At 38.2% G+C, this 22,906-nt stretch overlaps 1 protein-coding gene across 1 annotated transcript; it reads right to left on the reverse strand.

The window, feature by feature from the left end:
- Nucleotides 1-33: 33 nt before the first annotated feature.
- On the reverse strand, nucleotides 34-22,889 carry LOC125529747 (serine/threonine-protein kinase ATM-like; the record flags this gene model as incomplete). The annotated part of the gene is given in 61 exon segments (XM_048694165.1): nucleotides 34-114; nucleotides 255-338; nucleotides 1,061-1,144; nucleotides 1,241-1,288; nucleotides 1,363-1,543; nucleotides 1,656-1,807; nucleotides 1,967-2,068; nucleotides 2,148-2,312; nucleotides 2,406-2,528; nucleotides 2,610-2,684; nucleotides 2,771-2,837; nucleotides 3,014-3,126; nucleotides 3,210-3,509; nucleotides 3,823-3,909; nucleotides 4,020-4,124; nucleotides 4,549-4,596; nucleotides 5,055-5,123; nucleotides 5,838-5,996; nucleotides 6,069-6,192; nucleotides 6,281-6,389; nucleotides 6,891-6,960; nucleotides 7,058-7,129; nucleotides 7,339-7,557; nucleotides 7,649-7,847; nucleotides 7,970-8,016; nucleotides 8,098-8,196; nucleotides 8,308-8,448; nucleotides 8,528-8,669; nucleotides 9,189-9,316; nucleotides 9,831-9,900; nucleotides 9,989-10,113; nucleotides 10,338-10,523; nucleotides 10,859-10,981; nucleotides 11,497-11,571; nucleotides 11,672-11,735; nucleotides 11,815-11,861; nucleotides 12,019-12,175; nucleotides 12,317-12,444; nucleotides 12,527-12,652; nucleotides 13,331-13,495; nucleotides 13,609-13,677; nucleotides 13,770-14,376; nucleotides 14,662-14,846; nucleotides 15,279-15,371; nucleotides 15,454-15,591; nucleotides 16,564-16,641; nucleotides 17,354-17,402; nucleotides 17,713-17,783; nucleotides 17,896-17,937; nucleotides 18,648-18,731; nucleotides 19,387-19,462; nucleotides 19,647-19,703; nucleotides 19,790-19,888; nucleotides 20,531-20,637; nucleotides 20,742-20,829; nucleotides 20,901-21,037; nucleotides 21,121-21,277; nucleotides 21,416-21,614; nucleotides 21,701-21,862; nucleotides 22,555-22,698; nucleotides 22,781-22,889. Coding segments are annotated over 61 exon segments (7,410 nt in total), but the record flags the coding sequence as incomplete, so codon positions are not given.
- Nucleotides 22,890-22,906: the final 17 nt, after the last annotated feature.

The following is a 22,906-nucleotide window of genomic DNA, read 5'->3' on the forward strand; positions in this document are numbered from 1 at the left end:
CAGGAATAATGAAATGGAGCTAAAAGAGATGACCTCTTTTGTTGTTTTAATCATTGAGTCCACAACTTGTTTCCTTGAGAAGAGATTAAACCACAGTGATACCAACCGGAAAACCTGAATGTAAGATGTTTGACACTGACATAAGCAACAGTATCCTTGAGAACAGAACACAGAATTGAAGGTAAACCGTTTTGCAGTATGAAACACATTGAGACTGAAAGAACAAGAACATTCCCAGAAAATATATTGCATACCACTTGTAGGTCATATTTGCCACCAACAACTAGGGAACGTTGGTACCCCTCAAGTGCTAGACTCAAGAACTCGTCTCGATCATCCTGGTAAAAGGGCTCAAGTTAATAAAATGCTCAAAACAAACTGAGAAATTTAATATTCCATGGAATGCGTTGCATAATACTCAACATGCCCAACTAATTGTAACGCTAAAATTATGCTGTGAGTTTCTACTGAGGCCATAATGAACGAGGGACTCCATATTTGGTGCTCCTATGGACACCATAACCCCATTTATGAAAATCACATGACACGCTAGTCCAAAATGTAGACGGGGGAAGCAGGACAGACACCATAGGAGTCAATTCCAGTGCATGGTCAGATTGACGAATGTATGAGCTTAGCTCCATGGATAGATAGTGATTGTATAAGATATGCAAAAAATTATTAGATTAACTCATTGGTGGTATGCTGGCTCCACCTCTGGATGTAGACAACTACGAAAAGAAAAATCAGTAAAAGAGAATACTGCATGATGCAATAATCATCATTCTGGCACTCTATGCCTCAGATGAATTTACCACTAAATTTGGCATATATATGCACAACATGAAGTGAATGCATCTTTCTGTAAATTATCATAATATTGCATCATCCGTTTGCCAAATAGTTAATTTTTGAGAATGGTAGGTTTTGCCTATATATCAGCACCTTTTCTGGATATATGGTTATTGGATAGAACTATTAAACAGTATATTTGGTATATATGAAGGGACCATGAACTTGAAATTTTGGTGTGAAGCTTGGATAAACAGTATATGCACACCTGAATCTTCTGTGCTTCTTCTCTGTCAAGTGCAAGTTGTTTCTGCAACTCTTGGATTTTCGCACCATAATCACTTTTCTCAGCCTGAAATTTTGAAGGCTTAGTATACGAGGTAGCAAGAATAAAAGACCTTGCTTTTCAGGTTTCAGCAACACTCAAAAGTTCCAGTTATCTACGTGCCTTGGATGAATTTTTGAGTCTTTTAAGCAGCGTATCCAACTCCTTAGTCTGCATTAAATAGCAATTGATTAAGATAAACAAAGCTTAAAGTCAAATATTGATGGCATTGTCAACTCAGCTACCTTGTATTTCCTTAAACGCAGAGCGGCTTGCCATTCATTGGATGAAAGTCTTTCCTCGTAGCTTTTGAACAAGTTGTATGTGTAATGTGCTAAATGAAAATGCGTGCGACACTGCCTGGACATGTACTTTTTGTCAAGAGCTACAGAGTGGTTTAGGTAGTCTTCAATGATTGTTCTTGAGCTACAAAATTATTATAAAGAATGTTCATGTTAACAACACATACAAAAAGTGGAAAGAGTTCTCACTTCGCAATAGAAAAACAGTATACGAGGCATCAAATATAAAGGATTACTTGCTCGATCTTGTTTCAGCCAACCACTTGCCAACCAATCGGTAGACATCTGATTTGTTTCTCTCATCAGTATGGTTCTTCAGTATGTATTTACCAAGACCAATAGCCATATCATGCTGCCCCTGAGCTCTCAGCAGTTTAGCTTCTTCAAGCTGGAGAGTGAATGCAGGATTATCAGAATATGAACTTCAATTGATCACATAAAAAAAATGCTCTGATATTAAGATGCAAAAGAGAAAGGGAAAGGAAAGCAAGTTAGAACTTCAAAAGTTCAAATCAGCAGTCGGATAACAGAAAGGTAAATTGTTTACCTTTGACAGGAAATAAGTGCTTGGCACAGTTTGCTGATCTCTGTGACAGCAAAGTTCTTTGAGTTCATATAAGGAAGCCGCAGCCAAAGAAAACCTTAATCCCTGAATCCAGAAAATAATCATGATGTACGAAGCAAACAAACACAGTGGACCCATAGTCGGAGTAAAGAAGTGAGCCAACCTTCCGGAGTGCAGAAGCGGATTGAAATAAATGTTCTATGAGATGTTCTTCAGAACCTAAGATCTTAAGGAGGCCACGTCTGAATGCTAAAAAGGGTTCAAAAAGATCAAGGTTACGTTCTGTTTGACACAGGATGAAATTCCACTCTTTACTCAACAACTCCAGCTGCAAAAAAAAGGTAACGAAATGATTAGGCAACCAGGAAAGTTCAAGTATTAACAAAATGGTTTCAATATATGACAAGGAAAGCGTCAGAACCTGATTCCTCTTGGGTACAGCAGGCACAAGAGAAAATTCCTCAGTTCCAACATTAAATTTTGGAGCTTGGTCGGGACAAAATTTCCAGCGTAGCTCCCATGCCATAGAAAGATGATCTAGCATCTAAATTAACAAAATGTTAGAAGTAATGTACCTAACGATAAGCAAAAACATGAAAGGCCAGCATATGATCACAAGGAGTACTTGTAATTTGAGAACGGTAGAGTGGATGTATTTCGTGCTCTCCTTGCTAGCATTTGAAAGAGCCAACACGAGATCCTAAAAGAGGACAAAGTAAATAAGTTACAGTCTAGAGAAACCCAAATGAGTACCCTGTGTAAATTAATATAAACACTGAACACTACCATTTTGGAATGGGAAAGTTTCCCCTGGAACTGCTCAGAATCACCATTCTGAAGAGCTCTTAGGCAACTGAAGCATGCAGAGAAAGTTAAAAGATATATAAGTAGGGAAACAAGTTTTCAGAAGGTAAGGGCAAAATGGCGAAATGAAAATAATTAATTAACTTAGAGCTGTTTCAACAGAAGGTAATGTGGAACGTGTAAAACATATTGATATGCAAGAAAGGATAAATGAAGAATACGAACCTGTGCAAATTTTCATTGAAAAGACAATAATCGCGGGAGCGGCTTGAAGGCTGCGAAGAGTATGGAACGAAAAAGGAGAAATCCCAGTTTCCTGCCCTCCAAGCAGCTTCGTACTGCGAGATAGATAGTCAAACATATAACAAAACTACTACAAAATCTAGCAATAAGTATATTATCTAGAATACGCAATACTAACTTGTATATCAACAAACTCTGAATCCTGTTGAAGGCACGCTTTTTGGTTGGTTAACCCTTGGCTGTAAATATCAAGCACATGGCTACATCCAGTTTTCTGCAATGACCTCATCAGACCTTTGTGCATTTTCCAGTTCAGCAGATTCTCTTCTGCTTTAGAAGACACAGATGGTCCAGTCAACACTGTCCCAGCAAAATTGGCAAGGTTCTCCTTCGGGGTTGATCTTACTAGTAAATCATAATATTCAAGAGCGCTGCTCCAGTTACCCTCATGCTCATATCTGATGATTTGAGAAGCTACCTGTTCAAGATACAGCCAGAACAAGAAGCAATCTAAGATGCATAACTTCCAGACCTTAACAGCAAAACTGTTATATCTAAAATAGTATTCCTTCTGTTCCTAAATATAAGACGTTTATAATGTGAATTTAACGATTGTGTGCCTATGTGGCGATGGATGAAGATTATTTCCCTTCACTATTTTCAAATTTGTATGGAGTTCACACAGAAAGGTGAAAGTAAAATGGCGTTTTAAGAACAACCGGATTTCGTACATAAAATTAGAACACGCCCAAAATAAATCAACAATTACAAATAGAAGTTGTGCGAGTAACCTCATTGGCCAGTGTTATTCCATAAATGCTGTCCGGCTCATTTATGTGAGTAAATGCCTCAACCAATAGCCCAATATGTGGTGGCAACTGGAAAGAGGAAGAAACATAATTTGACACAACTGAAGACATCAAAATAGAGCTAAAAAAGCACAAGCAAGATGTAAAGCAACAACCGACGAAATGTAAAGTGGACTGACCGACTCTTGCTGTGAAAAATCTGGAGGTCCTAGGTCCAGCTTATTGAATTGTTCCTCACACCAAAGTTCAACATACATAAGTGTCGCAAAGTCACATGAGCAACGCTACAAAAATCCAGTAGAAAGCAACAATCAGTGCCATCAAAGAGAAAAGGAGCCCTTGAAGCATTGAAACATTCAGTCTCTAGAGGAGTAAGGTGGAAAAAACTGTATGCAGAAGAAAGGTTTGGTGCAGCAAGCATTTCTGTGGCCAAGAACTATTCATGGTTGAAATGTTAGAAGAAGTTTTATTTTGTTAAATACCACTGCGAGGGACGGGATACTATTACTCCAGAACCCATACAAAACAGCACATCGATCCTATTACTCCAGCCATGCACTTTTTACCATATCCAGACATGGGTTCAAACCAAAGACTGTAGCTAAACATATTTTCAATGGAAGGTAACTGAACATCTAGAGAACTATAATAGAGATCGGCAAATGACAAAGGAAACAAACAACATAATGACAAAGTTATCACACTTACTTGAGCAGCTCTGGCAGCTACAAGATAATCAACCGAAAGCCAGTACACCTGGAGAATTAATGACATGTTAAGAAAGGGATAGCAGCTGTAGACATTCTCCCCAGTTACAAGCAAACATTCAAACTTTTGAGATAGACTGATGTGAGAAGCTTTGCATGTGCCAACTACAGAAAAACATAGAAGCATGGATGAAAAGGAGTACACTACAAAGGAATTGCTATTTTCGAAGGACATGCTCCTGCAGGCCTAAAGATTAAAGGTGGAGTCTAAGACCATCCCCAAAAATTCATTACTTAATTCATTGCTAAGAGGAGAGATAATACGCCAATTCATCAATAGAAATATAGAATGGCATGTTTATGAGCTTGTGACAGCCAAGAACTGTAAAAATACGACAGATATCCTCTTGTATACCAAGATTTACAGAAATGCGTACAGCAACGAAAAATCTATAGCAAAAGATACCTGTTTTTTTCTAAAAGAGAGAAGATAAGATAATAAGGTACCTTCCTCCATGAAGATGACGGCGTTGCCGCTGGTGACCTACTTTTGGATCTAGCGGATCTACTACCGTCCTACAGAAGATCCATAGGCAGTTGAAAAGTAGAAATAAACAGAAATAAGTTCATCAAGTGCACAACATTACTATTGAAGAAAAACAGTAGTTAAGTTTGTGACATCAGGACATTGAGTATTGGCTCCTGATACGTTCATTCCTGACAGACAGGATTGTTAAAGGCTACCATACAATAGTAAATAATCAACTAGGCCCGCCAAGTGGATTTGTATGCCGATTGCTTGATTCATGCATGCAGTATCTGAGTCAAATCATTTAAAGTAAAAGACAAGAAAGCTGGAAGGCAAAGGAACAGTAAATTGCTCTTTGATGTGATGCAGTCACAGAAAGTTACCAAATGGAACACTCTCAAGAAAAAGAAGATGTGTTGACTATATGGTCAACAACTCAATATTACATTGTGAAGTGTCATGCAACAAAGAGAATTTTTCAGTAAAGAAACCATGATAACAACTCTAAAGTAATCGAGTTCCATGCGAGAGTAGCGAACCATGGTTTTTAGCATAAAGATGCCAATAACTTGAGCGCTTCCCACGAAAAACTAAATGCTAAGTGATATCTTGGAGATATACAATTGACAGGCGCAGAAAAACTTGTCATGAGCCTTCAATCATATATCATGTAAGTGTGTAACTATGGTAAGAGAAAACAATGGTCATGATACACAAAATTTAGAAACAAGCAGCCGAACAGACTGCCATTAAAAACATACCTTCGGAGTATTGTAAGGGGAGGGGGAAGCTCTAGTATTATAAGGGGAAGCTCTGGCTCGTTCGGTAACATAAAAAGATCTGACAACATTCAGTGCATCCAGAAATAGCTTAACTGATTTCATCATATAATTCGAGTCGCAAAAAATTATTTTCTCAACCTACATGCATATATCACAAAAGGCATCAATTGACAGTTTTCAAGCAACCAAATAACTTCGTGTGGTACAAACCTTTGATGAAATTAATACGCAAATGCTGCTATTAGAATCCACATTTCCAGCAATATTCACCAGAGTACTTGCCAGCAAAAGCTCAGCAGCCTCAACTTTAAGAAAAACAAGACTTCTACAAAGTCTGTAAGAAAAACACCATTATCAAGCTCTATAGAGGTTAAAGTCACACTGAGTAATGTCACGGCTATATTTTCTGTGGAAAATTATACCTTAAGATGATGTCATCACAATGGGAAATGAGCGAGCTCACTAGGGTACATAACCATTGCTCATACGGCTGACCATCAGTTTGCCAGATGTCTGAATCTTCAAGTGGAACTATCAAACAAAAGTTCAACCAAAACGGCAATTAATTTAATCTGGAATTACCAGCGAACACAGGCCCATATTTGAAAATATTACATGGTGCACTATACAGATTTCAGAATATTCAGGCATACGCACATGCAAAATCTCATGATACAATTTGTCAAGTATTGTGTGGGACCAGAAACAACGAGTGCACAATAAAATCCAATCTGTCAACTTGCCAGTAAAAAAAATTACATGGTGCGCTACGCTTGTTAATTCGTCCAAATATTTATGGTTGAATAATTTATCTTTATGGATGTGGCATATGTCTCTGTTCCATTCTGGGATAGTGCATTGTAGAGCAAACCATTCAGAATAATTCCAACATGAAAATGGAGTAAAACAAAGAACAAAATTGCTTCTGAAAAGAAAATAACAAATTTGCAGCTGTAAAATTTGAAGTCGTGCAACTAAAAGGAAAAAATAACACAAATCATCAATTTATAAAAGGTACAAGCTATCGCTCACCAGTAGAATACTTGTCCATTCCCAAAAGTGTCTGCTCAACTAACTGAGTGTTTATTCCCCTTGAATGAACCTATGGAAAAAAAATGAGTAGGTGAAAAGATAAGCTGGAAGGCATGAAAAATGAACTTGAAAGGACATAAGAAACGCGACAATGTAGCACTAAATACCATCAGTAAAGATCTATCAAGAGAATCAAGACACTGCAGAGAATTGAGGCCCTTCGATGTTGACAGAATCCCCTGTTTATGGAAACAAAAGCAAAAACCAGCTCTTAAACGCATTGTAGTGACATTACTAATAAAGCTGAATCTAGGATGTTCATGACACTTGCAATTCCATGTAAAATTTAACAATCAAACAAGTCATCATTAGTCCATGTAAAATGTGCTCAGTAATTACCACCATAAGCAGTCACAAATCTTCACACAAAGAGTTAGAAGTAACTTACCTTCAATGTCTGTGAAGTAACTTCTATTATTTCAACAGACCCGTCTGATAAATAAGTCTTCAAAAGTTTCAGAAGATCAAGCAAGATATCATCAGAAATACCATAGTCTGAACACAATTTATCTTCCTTGGAAGTAGAACCACTTTGAAGTTGTAAGGAGTGCTTTTGAGTAAGATTTGGAACATCGAATATTACTTGATGAGCATCAGATATACCAGCCTGCACTTATGTTGAAAAAAAGTGATTACAAGAGAAAAATCGCATTAACAATATAATGGGCATGGCAAAAGGATGAAGATAGAAAGCACACCCTAGAGATAAAATCAGCAAGCACTGAAGAAGCTTCATTTGCAACAGATGATGAGCTGCAAAGGCCAACAAGAGTCCATACAGCCGAAACAACATCTGGGTCGCTGCGCCAGCAACTAACTGTGTCAGCATTACCGACAGATACATCGCCTCTGCAGATGATTTCTCCCGATAATAACTTCTTGTGATGTGTACGAAGACTTACAAGAACAAGAATTATGTTAGAACAAATAACATGATGACTTCAAAAGAAAGACATGATACGATATCATGATGGTCTAAGCTAACATGTTTCACATATGCTGTGCAAGTAAGGGCATACCTCAGCAAAAATAATTCTGCAGGCAAGTGAGGAGCCCTGTGAACAAACTACAGGAAGTTAAAAGTAATACATTAGCCCATAACAAATATTACAATAATAATTATAGGAAAAAAAGAAATGAAAGCAACCTTCAGAAACTGGTCTCTTGAGGCATATGAGTCAGAAAGTGAAGCATGGAAAACTTTTATATCTTTCAAGCAATCAAGACCAGGAAGTGGTTCCAAATCCTGCAAGGCCATTAAGAACAAAAAAGATCACAACGATGATAAGGAAAACATGTTGCAGCCTGTCAGACTGCAATGGTAGATAAAGAGTGGATCAGTGGAGATGAAGCGTACTCGTATGTAATCATAAAGCAAGGGATCAGCATCAACTGTTAATTGACGAAGCAAAGATAGAACTTTTGACAAATCCCCATTGGGACATCCTCCTTCTTGATCATTAGGTAGGCAACAGGTGATTAATTTAGGAACCAAAAGCTGCAACAGTCCAGATGAGAAGAGTAAGTGACAGAAGAAGTACAAGAAGGAAGCCAATAACGTTATTTGTGAAAATAACCTGGAGCTGTGTGCCAAGCACAGCGACAGTTTCTGTAGATGAGTTTGCATTGAAAGCAACCAACAATTTAGATAAAATGTTGCAGCACTGGCCTTGCAATGGTTGCCTCCAGATATAATTCCCCACTATACAAATAATATAGCTGCAGTCGAGACATGCACCCAGTACAATTTAGATTAATACTCCCTTCGTCCCAAAATACTTGTCTTAGATTTGTCTAGATACGGATGTATCTAGGCACATACAAATCTAAGACAAGTATTTTGGGACAGAGGTTGTACAAGACAAGATAAAAGTAAAACCCAGTGCTAGAACACAGCATGAACCAAGAAGTCTAGTAATTCAGAACCGCACATGCACTTAAATGAAGGCAGTTAATTAACTTTTAGAAATACTGCATAGTAATTGGTGCTCCAACTAAAGCTCTGACAATGGCATTGAGCCATTGACACGCAGGAGCCAGCATCAAACTGGAAACATGAATCACATTCCTACAGAAGATTACATCAGGTATAACACATTTTCTTGCTGAGCAAGTTTAAAGTTGGATCATTGAAATATTTGAGGGTGCTAGATGACAACGACAAAATCCATTCCAAACTGACAGACATCTAAAAATCATCTGGTACAGCAATGACAAGAGAACAGGAAAAACACTTACAAGCAAGTGCTATAATGTACCACTCTGTGCCCAAGTACATCTATTAAAACCTCAATCGCACAAAGCCGATGACTCATGTGCCTAGGATGGCCTGCTTCTGTAACTTGTTGATGTATTGCCAACAGGAACTATAACCAAATAAGAAGAAAAAAACATGGAACTTGGTCAAACCCACATAACAAAAGAACTAATATATAGATTAGACCAAAGTAATGTTTTCATTTGTCCCTATGTTGTCGATGAACAACCGCAGACTTGCACAAAACACTTCGTAGTTTGAAAAGTTTTAATTGGATAGGCAAGAACTAATCCCCACTCATAAATACAGGCCCTCAAGGAATACACTTTAGGTATTGAACTCCAGGTATTCTTTTTCGGTTGAACATCATAATTCGTTTGTGAGGAAGGTTTAACATTCATTTGGTTTACTTGAGGAATACACTTCTCATGATATTGAACTCTAGGTACAACATATAAAAATAATAATCACAGGAACAGTGTGGCTGGCAGATAACACTCTTGACTATTCATCCCTCAGATTGCAGCATAACATTGCAGTTAATAATTGCCAGAAAACATTCTAATTTGCAGTTAAGAATTCAGAAATTAGATAAACATTGAACACGTGAAAAAACAAAATACCTTAAAAACTCTGTCAGCACGGAATATATTAACTTTGTCAATAACCACCGTATCAGCCGAATCGTCGTCCCTAAAATGAAAGAGGCGTAGCAATGATTTTGTTACATCAGCACTTGACCATCAAAATTGTGTAGGATACATGAAAAATAAGGACATACGCTGTATCCATGAATCCATCAACAACTTGTTTGATTGTGCGTGCTAAAATCTCCTTGGAAAAGTATGGCAGTTCTGATTGGCGAGCAGTGGATGAAACTGTGAGCAAAACGCCCACAATGGAAACCTAAAAATAGGACAAGAATGAGTGCGATAATGAATAACAGCTGATAAAAGATTGAGAACATCTAGATTGTAAAAGTCAACCACAAAAAGGAGCACAAACAACATCACTTTGCTGTGTATATGTAAATGCACTAGATGAAAACAACATATAAATATTACAATACACAAAGGAACAGCAAACATTGCATGCAGATCGAAGGGGAGATGTTTACTCAGAAAGCATACCATATGTTTTCTAATGAGATCATCACGCTCAAACTCAGAAATTTCGCCAAGCTGTAAAAGTGATTCGTATAAGACAGTTTCTGCCAAGTCCTTCTCTGGCCCAGTGCCATTTTTGGCGGCAATACACAATCCAAAGATCTGAACAAAATATCCCTTGATGACAGCAGATAAAGGTTGTAACAACGTCTGAAAAGTGCATAAAGGTGAAAAAAAAATTAGACCATAGACATTCAATGCATTCAAGTACTGGGCAGTGGAGACTAGAGAAAACGCCTTATAAAAAGCATTTGTACACAGTACTATCAAATAGTCAAAGAACTTTTGAAACTAATAATACTGCGATGTTTGGTATGTTTTTCTTTCAGGGAAGTTAATTCACAAGGTCAATTTTGAATTTTATTTTGTATGTTCCGTTGTTTACAAGCTTCTTACATGTAGAATGAAACACTACAGAAAAAAAAACAGAAACTAAGAATCAACAGCAAAGCTAGTATTATGTTTTAGAATAATGGTGAACACACCTTGGATATCCAATTAAGGCCAGCGGCATCACCTCTGAGAATAAGGAACGAAAGAAGCCATGGGCAGATATGTTCAATGAACTCCTTTGGCTTGGCCGTATCAAAACCAAACATCTCTTGCACCTGTAAGAAATTGCATGAGAAGTACAATGCATTAACGCATGAATGAGTAATTCATTAATACAATAACAGCTGGAAATCTTACAAACCCTAAAAATAAGTAAATAAACTTTCCAGTTTATGACTGTTCACAGCAAAACTAATCAATTGTACTGTGTTCAGAGTATATACTCTGGCTTATCCCCATGCCAGAAGACCAGATTCCAGATGGCATTGTGAACCCTGGATGTATACTATCACGACACAGCTATTCTGTGTCGCCTTCTCTCATGAGAGCAATGCCCTTTCGGAACTGGATGGTGGCTTTATGAAGATCCAACAGCTCAGATCTCAGGATTTATGAAGATCCAACGTCAGCTGGAGCTAATGACCTACTTATCTCATTAATCAACCATTTAAGCTGTGTTCAGTTTGCTTAACTTTTTAATGGCATCATTTTGTGGCGCTATGTGGAAACATTGAAATCATATTTCAGAATCAATTATCGAAATGTAATAAACACTAGAAAAGAAGATTACCTTAACAAGCGAAACTAGGCTCACTTCACAGGCAACCCACCGGAAGAGAATTGGACCCATCAGTTGGTCCAAATACTGGGTATGGAGAAGAAATCACAATATGCAAATTTTAGTTTGCCACAAGCAAGTCATTCTCTTCTAGTAAACTCAATAAAGTAGATGAATGTCCACTCACCTTACTTCGTGAAGCGTAACTGAGCTTTCTTGAGATAGAATCAAATAAAGCATATTCCAATTTTCTGAGAAGTAGCATGAAAAGAGAGTAAGCACGGTAATATTTCCATAAACCAACAAAAAGTTCATTTGTTGTGAAAATACCGCTGAGAAGGCTGTATAGCAGCAACTGCAGAAATCATGAATGCACACTGCAACATCAGACAGGACAAAATTATGTTGAGTGAGAAACTTCAGTGCAGAGTCAGACCAATATTTTTTCTCCAACATGAATTAGACATCAGTAGGCAAACACATAATGGTGACACATGTCCCAGAAATACTTTGTGACAACGAGAACAAACATACCTCAAATTCAACCTCCTCACTGTGCACAGACAAATGAGCTAATGTAATGAGGACAGTTTCAATAACTGGAACAGATTGTGGACCAACAGCTAAGACTTCTCTAGATTTAACTGGAATCTCGCTGGAGAACTGCACCATCTTGACACCAATATTTGAGCTGACATTAACAGAACACTGGTAAGCTAACTCTCATGATTAGAGGTTGGCAATCTAAATGCCAATCATCATTGATGTACAGGGTTGACTAACTGGTGTAGCCAAACGAATTTAACAGCATGTATCGTCGTCAAACACTTACCAAACGTCACGAAACAATTCATCATGTCCTTCCCATGTTTCGAATAGCACAACCATTTTCCTAGCCAGATACAACCTAACACGATAATCAGTATCATGCAGCATGTTGAGGAAATGTCCAATCATATCCTGAAATGAGAATATTCAATTCATTATACACATAATTTGAAATGGTAGTACGAGATAACAGAAAACGGAAAAAATATATCACCTGCGCACCATCAGGGAACAAGTGAATAAAGTGGGTGATGCAATCAATGAGCTTGATCCGGAAAAACCAATCTGTGATGCTGATCTCAGTACCTTTAGTCACCAAGTCTAATAGAATGTCCTGGTTCTGCAGATAATTAGAACATATGTTGCAGTTCGTTACTTCCAGGTTCCAGCAGTGGATAAAAAAATGTAGGCCAAGCACTATTACAGGTATTTCTTTGGATCAATGGACCAACAAGGATTATGCAACCAGCTGGTCCGTACTGAAACCTGTCAGGATCAGCATATTAACTCTGATTTATTCTAAGTACAATGATTTATGAACGATTCTGATCAGTTCTTACCCGATGATTTATGGGATTTCGAAGAAACTAGAAAGGAGCATTTCTTTGTTTGAAAGATGTTCTCTACATCCTTACTCTGGCACAATTGAGTATGTTCAGTGGTTTGAACCACTAAACACAACTAATCAAGGAAATTGAAATCAATCGTCACTGCTCATTGAAGTGGCATGCAAATATCTAACAATACATTAGGTCACCAGTAAAACTTGGAAGGGGAGGAGGAAAACATGTTCAGTGCCAATTCCACTGTAACATAATTGATCAAAATGCCCTTGCCCGATATGCATTTTATTAAAAAGAAGTAACAGCCTATTCAATAACAATGATTGACTGTGATTCTTAAGTTTATTCATGGCTTAGATTCAGGACTCCACTAAGTTAACTTTTCATTGAAGACAACAAAACTAACAACAGAGAAATATATTTTGCATAGCAAAATGATTATCCCAGCTACCAACCTCATTTGAAACCTCATTATATGCTTGCAGCTTTCCATCAGTATTTTGTCCAACATCACGTGTAACCATTAAAGTTCTTAACAAGGCATGTACATGTGTTAAGCAGTCAGCAGAACCAAGTAGTAAACTTGCACATTTCTCCCTCATATCGAATAGCAAATGGACCTGCATGACCAAAACCAAAAGGTTAAAAACACATAAAGCTTGAGTGGATAAAACTCATAAGGCAATAGCTTAGTACAAATTAGAGTATAACTCAAGTATGAGTCGGACGGTACCACAGAAGATAAACTTTTAGATGAAGCGGAGATATTTTGACAAAGATTAAGCAGGATGGCATGGGAGACCTTCAAAAGGAAATAAAATGTTACAATGATAATATATAGTACAACAACAACAATAAAATGAACATGAAGCAGATTCTATTACAAATTTGTACCTTGACATCACTCTCTTTCTCCACTAAGTTGTACAAGATTTCCCATGTATGGGGTGCTGACACTGAGAAAAAAGTTGAAATAACACCAACTAGTTCAAGCTTCCACTCCAAAAGGCGTGACGAGATACCAATACTTCCACTTACACTAGCTGTGATAGAGTCAACCTCACCAGAGTCCGTCATATCAAAATCCATATCAACAACACTTTTGTGGTCAACAAAAGGATTTAGATCTTCTGACAAGTTGACAGAAGATATTGGCAACATTTTACTAGTGTTCTCACTATCAGAATTATTCGCAGAGCTAGAAAGACGAGAAAACAACTGAGAGAATTCCACCAATAGTTCATCAAGCAATACAGTGACACCTTTAATAAGCACAGAGCTGGCTCTGTTGCTAACACTCCGCAGTCTAAAAATTGGAGCAGAGAGGAAGGTCTGAAATGAGGATAAAATGGAGCCGGCTGTCTCAAATGCAGAGCCTACACTAGTAAGACCATGAGATAGTTCCTCGTGCTTTTTCATAACCATTGATATCATATATTTTATGATGCCAGTAACATGACCAAATAATTCTTTAAGAAATAAAGAATTTTCTTCTATTGCCCTGCAAAAATTCACAGAATAATATAAGGAAAAAAATTGGAATACCAGGCGAGAGCACTGCCTGTTCATTAACAAAAATAGAGAAATACAAGCATGGAGTTATACAACATAAGACTGATTGGTACTACAGGAAAACATATAACAGTATTTGGTAAAGATTACGACGTAACTAGCTAAGTAATTGGTATCTACAATTTGGGTATCCTATTTGAGTCAAAAAAAAAAGACACAGATGTTGATGTCACCAACTGATTACAACAGATACATATGACTAGAAAAAAGATACCTTGACAATAGTGCACAATGAATTAGATTGCAGAGGAGGGAACAACGGTATACAAGAGTACATAAGTCCACTTTCTCAAGCTGTTCATTTGAGGCCATAAATCCTTCGAACTCCATAAGCTGATCAAGCAATTGCTGTTGGATGTGCCCAGGAAGGTGTGCTCGGTTGCATTTATCAGATATGACCTGTTTAAGAAATGAGTAACCTTCTGTAAGCAACATACATAGAAGTGGAATAAAAATAAAACATACATAACTATGTCATATTTGATATATCACTTTTCATTTGGGTCTTTCACAATGAGAAAATCTGAATATATCTACTCCCTCCGTTCCGAATTACTTGTCTCGGAAATGGATGTATCTAGAACTAAAATACGTCTAGATACATCCATTTCTGCGACAACTAATTCCGAACGGAGGGAGTATTATTTACATACGTTTGCAGTGCATGTTAAGTCAAAATGGCTTTCAGTTGCCCATGAAATCAGATGACTTCATAACAAAAAATCCATGTTTACAGGACATGGCTTTATAAGTTCAATGCATATTGCATAGACACATGCTACTCACAGACCCAAAACTATTGTGAGAAAAACAGGAAAACAAGTAAATCACCTTGGTAGAACTTTCAGTACTGATTTCTGATAAGGCTTCCACAGAGTAACCTAGTTCATCTTTGATGACCCAACTCTCACTCTCGAGTAACAACTAAAATAAACAAAATTAGTAGAAGGCAACCAGAAAGAAATATTCAGAAAGATTGAAGTGTTTGTAACAAACTGTAACATACCTTGGAGAAGTCCTTGCATTCATCAAACAGTTGGGATGCATTTGCTGAGTTAATGGCTGATGATGAAAAACCAGCACAGATAGAAAAAATGGCTTCAGGAATCATCACAACATTTTGCTCATTTAAAAGAGAGGATCCCTGCCGTAGAACGTATATCAGTAACTGAGCTTGAATATCTCGATGGCAATTTAAAATGGATGACTAATTCCCGACAGGAAGTGAGAAAAAAATAGATGTAGTGGTGCAGAATGTACATACGAAAATGGACAATACATAGTGATGAAATGCTAGAGCAAACCCAAGTTCAATTTGCTATCTTGCTCAACAGTGTTAACAAAATTAGTGTACGGACAATAACATAAGGACTACAAGATTTATTAGTGTATAAGCAAATAAACACCACAGTAAAATACATCACAATAACATAAGGAGTAAACGTAAGTGTAAACTAGATCAAATCAGATCAGATAGACTTAAATAATCACACCATCAAGAAACTCATTTCAGCAAAACTCACATTCATTTAAGGCATGCAGTAATCACATACAAACCATACTCCCTTGCAGAAGAGGAAAAAAACATTTACAACACAGAAGTCAACAGAGAAAGCTGAGAAAAAATGAAAAAATAACCAAAAATGTGTAAACAATGGGACTATCAATATGCATGTTGGCACATAGCAGAATTACTATAACAATGAGTTCATGAGTAACGGAAATTCCCTGCATGATTCAGTTAGTAAGAGAAATGCACACAGAAGCTAAGTTACAGAGAATTATAAAATAGCATCTGTAAAGATGTAAGATATAAACTATATGAACACAAGCCATATAAATTCCGAAACAAGTTCTTTCATGTTATTGTTGCCCTGTCGCCTAGATGTGTGGTTGCTGCATAGAGTTCATTTAGCAATCACCAATTCACCATATACAGGCCTGAGCCATGCATTCACATTCTAGAACATGAGTGCAGCTAAACCAGGAGTTAACATAACTGGAGAGGAGGCAGAGTTTGGTCAAATGTTTGTGGATTGAGAAGTATACATAACTTGAACAAAAGTTTAAAATGGATACAATACAAAGATAGAAAAGGGGTTAAATATAGGACCACCTTTGACACTGACTGAATCAACTCCAAAGTTGATCTTAGCAGATTCTTTCGAACAAGGCTAGAATTGGATAAATCGCCCTGCATAGCGAGGTGTCAATTAACAAATGCATCCTTTGAGCGTATTTGAGATTCATACGAAAATAAGGCGGCGGCTGCTTTATCTGATAATGGCAGATTACTAAGTAGGTCGTATGATTTGGACTAGTACATCGAACCTGAGCTGATTTTATTTTGTGCTGGTTTATAAATCCCCACTATCGTACATTCATACTGTCCTGTTTACCTACTGATCAGTTTGGCAAGCATGGAAACTATACAGAGGCAGGAGCAGCTTCAATATTTTTCAACTTTAGTCATAAACAATATAGGAACATGTGAACAATCTGGCAAACACTACCGGTGAGCTGCAGCCATTAATATAGAAAATTATGAAACAACATGCGCATAATAATTTTCAGAATGACCAGCAGTAAACCATATAAAGTTTCTTACATAATAGAACTCCGTTTGGGAGGAATATAACCAAATTTACTTGAACAATTTGAATTTGGGCACCAAGCAAACCTAGCGAACTGGGAAAATGATCTCAGCCATTTAAAGTCCTTTTTTGCCCAATTCTTCTGTGTTTACCTTAAGTTGGGTTTTATGATTTAAGAATCCCTCAATAAAAAGAGAAGTAGCAAAAGGGTAGGGTTTAAGATAACTAAAGCTGCTTTTCGAAAAAATGGGGTCAAGTCTACCATATTCAGGGCTCTAACTAGTTAACGTAGTAAAATGATAGAAAACATACCTGCAACCCTATCCTTGAGAAGTAACAAGCAATGAAGTACAGAGCAGACCTAGAGCGAGAATGATTAGTAGAGTACAAACATAACTTCCATGAGGACCATAATTATTTTTCTAAAAAGTTGACACACAATGAGGACCAGAATTATTTTTCTAAAAAGTTGACACACAAGTCACAACTAGCAAGAATGTCGGAACTCGGAAAAAACTAGAAGGCAAAATTCTATCTAAGGGAAGGGATGCCGAGAACAAAGAAAATAAATTAAGGAATAGCACTAGTAAGCTACCACAAATATGGCAACTAGCAGCTACCATAGCCATAAGGAAATCAACATGAATGAGTTTATGGAAAAGAAGGCATACGGTGATGGCGATTGTTTAAAAGTTTGCAGGTTCCATGTATCTTCTGACACAACTGAAGTATGGACTTGATCCTAAAAGAAGAAAGCAAGATAAATTACAGAAGTTAAAAGCCAACTAATGCCAGCTATAGGTCATACACAGTATATAATATAACATGTCGTAAGCTCAGGCTAAAAAGCTCACCCGCATGATCATTCCACCCAAGAGATTTAGAGCTGAATCGGCCTACAAAAGTACACAGTATACACTATCAGAGTGTAAAGTAGATAGATGTAGTGTAATGTAACAAGTTAAAGCTTAAATTTGCAATGGCAAGTAACACCCCTACCACCACTCACAATAACAACAAAGCAAAATACCGCTAGTGCATAAAAAGGCAGGGAGTTTGTATGCAGAGTTCAATTTCAGTATGCAGAGTTCTATATCTATTTCCAATACCAACACCACTCAATCTTGGGGAGCATCACTACATACTTAATCTTTGCAGTCAATATGAACTCAAAGGTTGGTGGGCATCACTAAACATTCAAATCTTTGTGGTCATCTAACAGCAAGAATAATCCAGTACCAGGAAAAAGTCACCGATGATAAACAGCGAATGTCTTGCATCTCTTAATGTATTTGACCATGGATGTATCAGGTTCAGATCAATGCTTCAAATTCGGTCTCAAAGTCATTTTAAGTTCTGAATCCCTAAAAATAAAAAATAAAAAATAAAAAATTACACACCGTGAATTAATAGCATTCTAGTAATTATAGCGATATTTTACTGAGATATTGTGAGCTAAGATCAGCTATTAGTGCAGGGTTTGAATGAAAAGCATCTAGCGTACTGACTGGCAATGACATCGGGCTTTTGAATGAAGTGTTCAAATGTCCAAAATGTAGGGGTTGAAAAAACTGCAAATATGGAAAAGAAATTTACTGGAACTCACCACTAGAGCTGTGGGGCTAAACAAAGGAAGTGCATGAATGAGGGAATTCCAGATATCTTGCCAATAACCTTCAACAATTGACATCTGCAAATAAACAGATACCACACATATTGAATAGAACTATCAGTGTCATAAATTTACTTGCAGAAAAGTGACAAGACTTGGTTGGTTAAAGCATTTAAAAATAAAGTGATGCCATGTTTTAGGTTTTGACAATCTGATAACCTTGAGAAAAAATAATAGACAAAACCTTGTAAGCATGCAAGCAAATGTTTACATATCTAATGTGTAACAGTGGACATGTTAAACCAATGTGTAACAGTGGGGCCAGCTAAACCAAAGCCGGTACATAATGGTTGGTAAAATTTCCACTTGCAAAATACTGGAAATTACAGTATAATTCATATACAAACTAAAGAGCTGCATTAAGTAATGAATGATACAGGTACTTGCAATTCCTTGCAGTCTTGTTGATGTATTATCCCTCATAAAATATTCACTTATTACTCCAACTTTTTTAATGTTATCTAATTTGAAAGATACAAGCTGAAAAAAAATGCGAGTCCAAATTATTCTAGAGCATGCATATAGTGATACGGGGATGGCATATGATAGAGGAGGATCCACTTTAGCCCTGATCCAGTTAACCAGTATTTTCCATAGCAATAGATGTAAGTACCAAAAACTACTGAAATGCAAGTGGCATAAACAGAAAGTTAATATGGAATCGAAAAACAACCTCGCCTTTTGTTAATAAACAATGTGATTCCTCCCTAGTATTCACTATGAACATCGCAGAGAACTCCTTAAGTGCCCTGTTAAGATCATTGATAATCAGGCAGTTCTACTAATTAGCAAGCCATAGAAGATGTAACTTGGTGCTTACATATATTCCATATAACTGGTACCAGTAGTGTATTTACTATACTCCATACAACAGCCCTACATGTTTTATGACGTCAACAAACTCCCAAAAAATTCACTACCACCAAAACAAACCTGATAATCCAAAGCAGTGAATCCTGAGAACGTATGACGTTTGCCTTGCTCAAAGCACTGGATAAGCATAACAAAGTCAACTGAGATGGTACAACATATAACTGCATTAACCAAAAACTATGGCACATTGAAAGTACAGTTACCTTTTCAAAGATTGACAACATGCTTGGAGCCAACTGATCAACAAAGATTTGTCTACTCGATATCCATACTTGTGAACAAGAAGACATGTGGTACCAATCCTGTGCAAAAAAAAAAAAGATCCATTAGTCAATCTGTCCGTGTGTTCACCAAAGAATATTATAGAACATCTGTTGAGAAGTATGCCCCCCCCCCCCCCCCCCCCCCCCCCCCCCCCCCCCCCCCCCCCCCCCCCCCCCCCCCCCCCCCCCCCCCCCCCCCCCCCCCCCCCCCCCCCCCCCCCCCCCCCCCCCCCCCGCGAACATGTAGGAGGTACATGTGGTCACACGGGGGTAACAGAGCTTTCTCAATGGTTAAGAGTTGACCACACAAGGGTCAGCGCTTTCTCAATGGTTAAGAGTTGACCACACGAGGGTCAGCGCTTTCTCAATGGTTAAGACTCAAGAGTGGCTCAACTAGTCAGTGTCTCGGTGACTAAAATTGACTTTTCAACTAGAATACAGATGTTTTTCCTTTGTCAAGAGTTACTCAAATTAGAGAGAAACAACTAAAGGCATGGAAAGATACTACACACAATAAAGCGTCTAATAGAAGAAGTTACTGAATCTTGGTCAAGTAAATGCAGTTGTAAGAGGATTCAAGCTTGGAAGGCACCATATTCAGGGTACACATCTGAGAATTCATATAAAGAAGATAAAGGATGTTTTCTTACAGGGATAAAAATGGTGTCATGTATAGCTTACCAACATAGAGATCCTTTTTTTAGGCTATTCGTGATGCGGCTAATAACATCCTCCGTCTTCAATTTTTTCTCATCATCTCCCCTCATTGGTGTGGGGGATTTATATGCCTACACGGTTATAAAAAGTCACTTGTATATTATAAAAAACAAAATGCTGATTTACTACGAGATTCAGAAGAGTTAAGTTAAAGTTGTGTGTGCATATCTATTACCTGATAAAAAATAGTAGCAGATAGATCCATTAACTCTTCCAAGGAGCATCTTAAGGACACGTCTTTCGCATCTCGAGATGCCTCACACCTACATTTATTGAACTTAGTAAATGAAGAAGTCAAAATCATAACTCTGAAAAGCATAGTAGTAGCCTTTACCATAATAAACCTGCTTCAGTGTTAACATTTTGATCTAGGTCGTCCATGATGACACCAAGAAGGTTTTTTCTTTCCAAAACCTTTGGAATAGCTCTAGCAAGCTTCAACTGAATTTTCACATATGTGATGAACAAGCTCTGGAAGCAACAATAACTTCACGATGAATCAAACATAAAAAATATGAAACAAAGTTGAAAAATGCAAGTAGGGTCATAAGAACCTTCAGCCGCAGATCACGAGTCATCAGCCACGAACGCAATATAAAATCTTGAACTGCTTTATGGATCTCCACAGATTTGTCTCCAAGGTTTGGTCCATCCATGAGTAAAAAGGTGTTAACGCATTCCATAAGCTTGCTAGTCAGCTTTCCATCCTCCCTGATCCCACAAAATTAATATATGATTTCCAACTCAGAGAATTGACAAGAGATGCTATTAAAATGAACACCCCGCTCCTCTTGGAAATTAAGGGGGTTCAACAGGAGAGCCGAAAAGACTTGGTCAGAGACTACTTGCCTCCTAATATGTGAGAATATTGCACAGAATCCATTAAGAACCTCCTCCCTCATGGTGTCAGGATAATCGCCAGGTGGGTTTTCAAGTAGAACATGGAGAGTCCACGTACAGCGGAAGGATTCCTCCTTTGAGCTGGCTTGATTGCTGAAGTTTGCATCAAAACCAGTCGCAACCTTCTTCATATAGAGCACTACAAGATCTGGCGAAGATACAGAATTTTATTAAGAACAGAACAAAAGGGCATTGTGATATGAAAACAGGGAGAGCGTTGATATGGCAACTCACTGCTGTATGTTCGAGGTTTCATCTGATATCGGTACTCCTTCACAGTCAAAAGCTGCCGGAGAATTGGGCTGTACTCTAGCTGAAAGCTGGGAGCATCTTTTATGACCTCCAATATATGACTAAAAAGCTGCTTAGCAACTGAAACCAAAAGTAAGGAGTGCCCTGCAACGACAGTGAACCATCTTTAATGGCGTGCACCTTCCAGCATATATTCCATATAAAAACAATTGAAGAACCACTTGCATGGAAATCTAGTAGATAAAAAAAATTAAGCATAATGCTAGCAAAGTAGCAATAGCACGTGGTTAAGGCCTACGTGATTTATCAGCTTGCCCAAAAACAGAGTGCTGAAACCACAAACATAATATGCAACACCCACTGTCAAGCTTACAGTATTATATGTCCAACACAGGATGTATGAATAAGAAAACACATGACTCCCAATACTAAGCTATGGTAGGCAACAATATGCACTAACAATAGTGTTTGGATAACTTTTCAGAATGTTAACAGAGCAAGTAAAACCTCGCATAATACATCAATTCACGGTATAACAGAATGCTGAGACCACAAGCAAAACATTTAACACCCACTGCCAAGCTTACAGTTACTGTATCTCCAACACAAACTCTACGAGTAAGAACATATGGCAAAAGATATACCACATTCCACATGATTCCAGTATTAAGCTACGGTCAACAACAATAGGCACTAGCAATAGTATTTGGACGAGAATTCCAGGGCACTACATTATTCCAGGGCACTTCAGATAACAGAGTCGCAATGATTGGGCATAATAAGGAAGGAGCAGGACGAAGAAGAAGGGCCTTGGAATACTGTTAGCTTAATATTACCTGAGAGCCTGGCGTCCTCTGCGCAGCGGACGGCGGCACGGAGCATCCCGGCGGCGGCGCTCCTGGTGGCTCCGCGCCTCTTGGCTGCGATGTCGGCGAGGACGCACTTGGCGAGCGCGGTGATGAGGAACGGCCACGTGGCCCCTGCGGAACAGCAAACGCATGACAAGCGTCGACGAGGGGGGGAGCGAGCGAAATGGAAGCAGAGCAGGTGGGAGGTGGCTACCGGAGGCGAGGTGGCCGGGCTTGGCCCTGGCGGTGTTGCGGGCGAGGAGGCGGCAGAAGGTGGGGGCGCGGTCGCCCTGCAGCCACGTCCCCAGCAGCTTCACCCCTTCCTGCAGCAGCACGACGC

The sequence above is a fragment of the Triticum urartu genome, unplaced genomic scaffold (assembly GCF_003073215.2).
Source record: "Triticum urartu cultivar G1812 unplaced genomic scaffold, Tu2.1 TuUngrouped_contig_5812, whole genome shotgun sequence".
NCBI lineage: Eukaryota > Viridiplantae > Streptophyta > Magnoliopsida > Poales > Poaceae > Triticum > Triticum urartu.